At 33.8% G+C, this 6,000-nt stretch overlaps 1 protein-coding gene across 1 annotated transcript; it reads left to right on the top strand.

Moving 5' to 3' along the window:
• The first annotated feature begins 1,876 nt into the window (after positions 1-1,876).
• LOC118044695 (zinc finger protein 5) lies at positions 1,877-3,542 on the top strand. Its single transcript, XM_035053127.2, has 2 exons — positions 1,877-2,812; positions 3,093-3,542. Exon 1 carries the CDS (start codon positions 2,012-2,014, stop codon positions 2,795-2,797), a length of 786 nt encoding a protein of 261 aa, XP_034909018.1. The 5' UTR covers positions 1,877-2,011; the 3' UTR covers positions 2,798-2,812; positions 3,093-3,542.
• Positions 3,543-6,000: the final 2,458 nt, after the last annotated feature.

The raw sequence follows: 6,000 nt of genomic DNA, 5'->3' as shown, positions 1-6,000 counted from the left end.
GAAATAACATGTCGAATTAATGAATCAGATATGGAATTGTGCTCGATTTCTGTGTCTCTTGTCAATCTTGGTATCCCTGTGGGGTTTCTTGAAACCCTACGGAAATCTTTTGGAATTGTTCACAAGAGAAGTGAAGACAGATTGGATGCAAACAGTGACGGTAGGGGCCACCCTTTAATCATGTATCAATCCATTGACAGATGAAAAGAGAAGATGAGCTAAGATGAATCAGCCGGCCAGCCAGCCAGCCAACCAACCCACCCACCTAGCCACCACGACCCAGCCTCCGTGCTCGTGGCCTCATTTTATTCCACAAATCAGGATATCGAAATGCCTGGTGACAGGATGCCTAGTTGGAATTCTTCTGCAAAGGCAGGAAAGCAACTTGAATAGACAAGAAAAGGAAGTGGGAATTGTGAACATGGAAGATCGATTGGTGCAAGAAGTCTTACCAATGGAAGATCTGGGGAGAGACAATGGGAGAACAGCACAATCTAATAGTTTCAAACATGTCCCAGGTAGGGGGCCCAGCTAGAACAACTGTCCAACGCAAATGCTTTGCTTAAGTAGAAAATAACATTAATTAATGACTTGATTCACCTGAAAACATATGCTTTTGGGGTATATAATATAAGGTTTGCTTGCTCTAAGAAGATATGCCAAGATCTCATCGAAGACTAATATTAGTATATATGCTCACGTCATTACCCACTTCCTATATTCCTTTGTTTAGCAACTACTCTCCTTAATTACTTTTCTAATACCATTCCCAAAACATGGTCAAGATTAACATATTAAAGCGTTTTTCTTTTTCTGTTTTTCTTTTTCTTTTTAATTCGTGGATGGGAGGATAATTACAAAGAAGCTTCATCTGGTGTTGCTGAGTAATAAATTACAGCAGCGTTTGGTAACATGTGTTTTTAAAAATTTAATTTTTTTAATATGTTTTAAACCATTTTAATATACTAATTTTAAAAATAATTTTTAAAAATTAAAAAAATATCATTTTAATATATTTTAATTTAAAAAATAATCACTTTGTATTTTTAAACATGCCCTGTCATTTCTAGAGATCCCCCACATTTTTAAAAGCATTATATTGAGACCAGTAGCTAGACTGTAGTGGATGGGACTAGGCACCCACAGCTATTATATTATATTTAGAGTTATGTTGATAAGCTTCGGTAGAGGACAATACATAAATCCACTTACTCTTTATAATAGTTTATAGGAATAGTAGTAATAATAATAATAAAAAAAACTCCTCAATTTAATCCTATATATATTCATTTTCAATTCAGTCTTAAACTTATAGTTTTTATCAATTTGAATTCAGATGTTTTTAAAAACAATTCTCCATCATATCTTTCTATTACAGTTTATCAATATTTTCATTAAATTTATTCAAATTCACGCCGTTTTAGCGAGCCAGTAGATAAAAAACTTTAACGTTGTTTTTCCCAAATATTGTTGTTGTTTTTAGCACCTAAAATACATGCATTAAACTAAATTCCATATCTTTCTTTGACCTTTGTTAATTATATATATATATATATATATAAAATAACCTGTAATTGATCCTTTCTTTGGAATAAATGCTTTAAATGTCCAAGTGGCACTACAACTGTATGATATTATATGTTTAAAATTGCTCCCAGGCCATGGAATTCCTCGTTAAAAAAAAGCACACTGAATCCTCTTTGATGGAGAAAGCTTGAGGTGTATCTACTATAAAATGCAAAAATATACGTAATTCAAAAAATAAATATTGCATGAGCAAGACGGCTTCTCTAATCTGACTTTTCTTTTCGTGTCTTTTTTAATTGCATGTTTATGGTATTCATGATTATTATAAAATTGTTCCTATTTGAGATGCAATGCATTGTTGGAAACCATAGAGTTTACTATATAAGGAAGAGAAGCGAAAGTATTAAATATCGATCGGTGCAGATATTAGCTCTACAAAATTAATTATATCCATTTTCTTTCTTTCTAAATTCAAGGGAGATAGATGGAAAAGGAAGGATCTAACATGTTTTCTTCCATACTGGATGGAGATCAAAATGGCCATTCTGCTCAATCCTGTACAGTCGAGAAGAAGCTCAGATTATTTGGATTCGAGCTCAATCCATGCAAGAACAACGAGAGTTGCATGAAAGGGTGTGTGGAAGGAGATCATGAGAGTGTGAATTCGTCAAATACCGTATTGTCTTCTGAAAGGGAGAAACCTGTCAAAGAGAAAAGCTCAAGTTCTGGTCCTCATGGGCAAGCAGATGATAAGAAGTTTGAGTGCCAGTATTGTTTCAAGGAGTTTGCAAATTCACAGGCATTGGGGGGTCATCAAAATGCCCATAAGAAAGAAAGACTCAAGAAGAAGAGATTGCAGCTTCAAGCCAGGAAGGCAAGCCTCAGCTGCTACCTCCAGCCTTACCAGAATAACCTCAGTTACAATTATCAATATGGCTCCGGTACTGCTCCGTGGTTCTTCGATCCCTCCTGCTCCTCCACTCCTGATCAGTTCACGCTCTATGAGGAGTCTCAGATTAGTTTCAATCCATGCGAGGATTCCCACCTTAATGATTCTCAGATATCAAATTGGCATGCTGTTCCAGCTCAGGTGATCCCTTTCCAGCAAGATACTCGTTATAAGTTCAGTTTCACGCATGCCGATCAGAGATCCAGAGATTACAAGCCCTCTCCTTTGCTTGCTTCCAAGAAAACCTGTAAATCTGTGGATCTTCAGTTAGACCTCAGCTTGCAATCAAATATCCAAAGCTCCTCGAGGACAGGGATATAAAATGTTCCGGTATAGGTAAACAGCCCTTCGCCTTCTCCAGTAATATGAACTAATTCTTTGTACTCTCAATTAATTGGGAGAAAAAAAAAGAAGAAAAACCCATCATAGGCTAATAGGCTTGTAGTTTAAGAGATATCCGAGTCATATTAAGAGGATTGGATTGAGAAATCATACATCTACAGCTCAGTTTCACCGTATGATCGAGATAGCTCACAATCACATGATGTATTTGTACATGTACTAGCAAATACTGAAGGAAAGCTCATAGATTAATTGTATGGTGAAACATTTTCAGGTTGGCTAGCAAAAGTGTCGTAGAATCTGGCCTCCATCTTAAGTTTGGCCGGCGGCGCCATGAGCTAGCCCAGATTTTCATGTCTTTTGAAAGTTCAGAACTACTCAGTTTACTACCCACACACACAGATGCGGTTGAAGATGAGAACCAAATCTCATAATTCCAGACTTTTTTCATCAGGGGCAAGGCAATAACATGAACAGATTACGTGTGATTTGCAGATGCACGGATTTAGGTTTACCCCACCCATATTTCCCATCCAGTTTTGGTTGTACTGCTTCTCTTCTTTCATTCCACGTTTCGAAGAATATTATTATTATTATTATTATTATTGGAATAGGATAAATTGCAATAATTGAGCTATCCTAAAACTAATTGTAGCAATCAACTTACATGTAATATTTAATTATTGAAGTCCAATATGATTTATTGTAGTATTAAATGACTTTATGTGCGATCCAGCATTGGTTTGAATGATTCATCGTATCCAACTCAATTGCTCAAACTTAAGAGGGCCGTTGGTTTGTATAAGAGAGTGCCTACTTGTGTGAGCTGAACTCTCAAGGCACACGACATGCACATTAAAAACTATCAAGTATGGACTTTATGCTAATCTCTAATTTATATATATATTATATATATATATATTGTGAATTTTGCACATGTAAGCTCACCCAGATATACATACAAGCTTGTTTCCACATCATATCAAGATCAGTACTAGGTTTGATTACTTACTGTATTTTCTTGTTTTCTCTTACAAGCATCCTTGCTGGGCTGGATGCTAAATAGGTGTAGAACTCGTAATTAATATGTATATAAATACGTACGGTAATCAACTCCATCTTTATTGTGGGGATCCAGGTCTTTTTTTCACTCAAAAATAGTTATTCAAGAGGACTGTAATCTGAAAAGGTAGAAGATTCTGATAATAAAATAACACCTGTATATGGAGAAAAACCATAACAGGCCCTGCATCGAGAAAAACCATCTCTCTTCACTAAGATAAATCATAACACCTGAACATTATTGAGCATAATTTAACTACGGTTGTTACCGATTATCTCCTAGAATTATATATTCAATCCGTTCTTATAAAACATAAAATCCACAGCCGACATTTAGTAAAAATTCTACCATGTAAAATTAAATGAGTTGGTGGTCTATAGATTTGCATTGTACAAGCTTTTACATATCATTATAGATTATAATAATGATTTTATTTATTTATTTTGGTTTTCAAGTGTTTTTATTTTATTTTATTGCATCCTTCTATTTTTATATTATTAAAGTTCACATGTTGCTTCTTAAGTGATTTTAAGTGTGTAGAACTGAAAGCAAACTTACATATGTAACATGAGAATTCACTTTCTTATTCTTAGATCAATTACTCTAGTGCTACTTCAATTACTAGAATCAGATTATGGTATAACAAGCCATTCATTAAAAGACTTAGAAGAAACTCTTAATCCTTCTAGAAATAGTGGAAGTGATATTTTATCTATTCTTTCTCTCATGAAGTAAGATCATGAGCAATCTCAACCTTATAGAAGCATTCATGAACTAATTCCTCATCGTCGATTTGAGATTAAGGGGGAAGCGTTCATGATTGCTTTACAAGATGATGAAGAGCCTAAAACATTCAGTCATACTCCATCTGGTCCTAAAGCAAGAGAATGGATTAAAGTTATGGAAGAAGAAATGGAGTTGATGAAAACTAATCAAGTTTAGGACTTGATTGATTTATTATCAGGACAAAGATTCATTGAAAATAAATGTATTCTTAAAATTAAACGTAAGGCAGATGGGTTAATAGAACGTTATAAGGCTCGACTAGTAGCGAAAGGCTACACTCAAGAAGAAGGAATTGATTATAAAGATTCATTTTCACTAGTTGTGAGGATTATTTTAGTTTGCCTTATTTTAGCTATAGTTGCATATATGGACCTAGAGTCATGCCAAATGGACATGGAATGAATTTAGCAATAGCACCCAAACGACTTGTGTTTCTTTCAGTGCATCGTATACCCTTTTCAATATATTGACGTTCCCTTTCAAACAACATTTCATCATTAAGATTGTTGCAATCTAAGGATTCCAACCTATATTCCAACTATAGTCACACTAACATCTATTCATCAGGCAAAGAATTGAGAATGATTAACATTTGATGTTCTATGTAGAATTTATAAACACCACTCATAGCCAGTCTACTCATCCAACGATACATATAATCAATGTACTCTTGAATTTTGTGAATAGGATTAATGGTATAACCCAATAAATGATCAATTCGTTGTTGTACTACAACAAAAAATATTCCAAAAGCACATAAATATAATAATCAAAGGTATAATAAATAGGCTTTGAAGCATGAAGATGACTATCTTTTATTCAGTAATTGCCCCCACTATATTTGATGTAGAATTAAAAAAATATACCTTTAGAATACAACAAAACCTTAAATTTATAGACAACAACTTATATAAGTTTATGAAGAACTATTTTGTTTTTGATAAACATAAACAAAGAGTTTGTAGAGAAAAATTATGGAGAGAAAAAGATTATTTCTTATATTTTTTTGTTGTTAGCATCAAACTAGTATATATATATATATATATAAAATAACACCCTTTCATATCAATGTGTTTATAAAGTTTAGAGACACCTCTTTAGACCAATGTGTCTGTAGAATTTAAAGACATGCCTCTTTAGACCAATAAGTCTATAGAGTTTATAAGACACACTTCTACAAACCAATTTGTCTATAGAGTTAAAAGTCAAATCTCTTCAGACCAATATATTTAAAGAGTTTAGAAGACACACCTCTTCATACCAATGTGTCTGTAGAGTTTAAAAGGTACACACCTCGTAAGACAAATTATTTGAACAATTTGGCAAGAATTAT

Source organism: Populus alba, chromosome 10 (genome assembly GCF_005239225.2).
Source record: "Populus alba chromosome 10, ASM523922v2, whole genome shotgun sequence".
NCBI lineage: Eukaryota > Viridiplantae > Streptophyta > Magnoliopsida > Malpighiales > Salicaceae > Populus > Populus alba.
Note: the sequence above shows the minus strand (reverse complement) of the source record. Positions and strands in the feature narration are given on the sequence as shown.

Bases quoted from the DNA above. Each gene is read 5' to 3' on its own strand.
- LOC118044695 (XM_035053127.2), top strand. From the start codon at position 2,012: ATGGAAAAGGAAGGATCTAACATGTTTTCTTCCATACTGGATGGAGAT.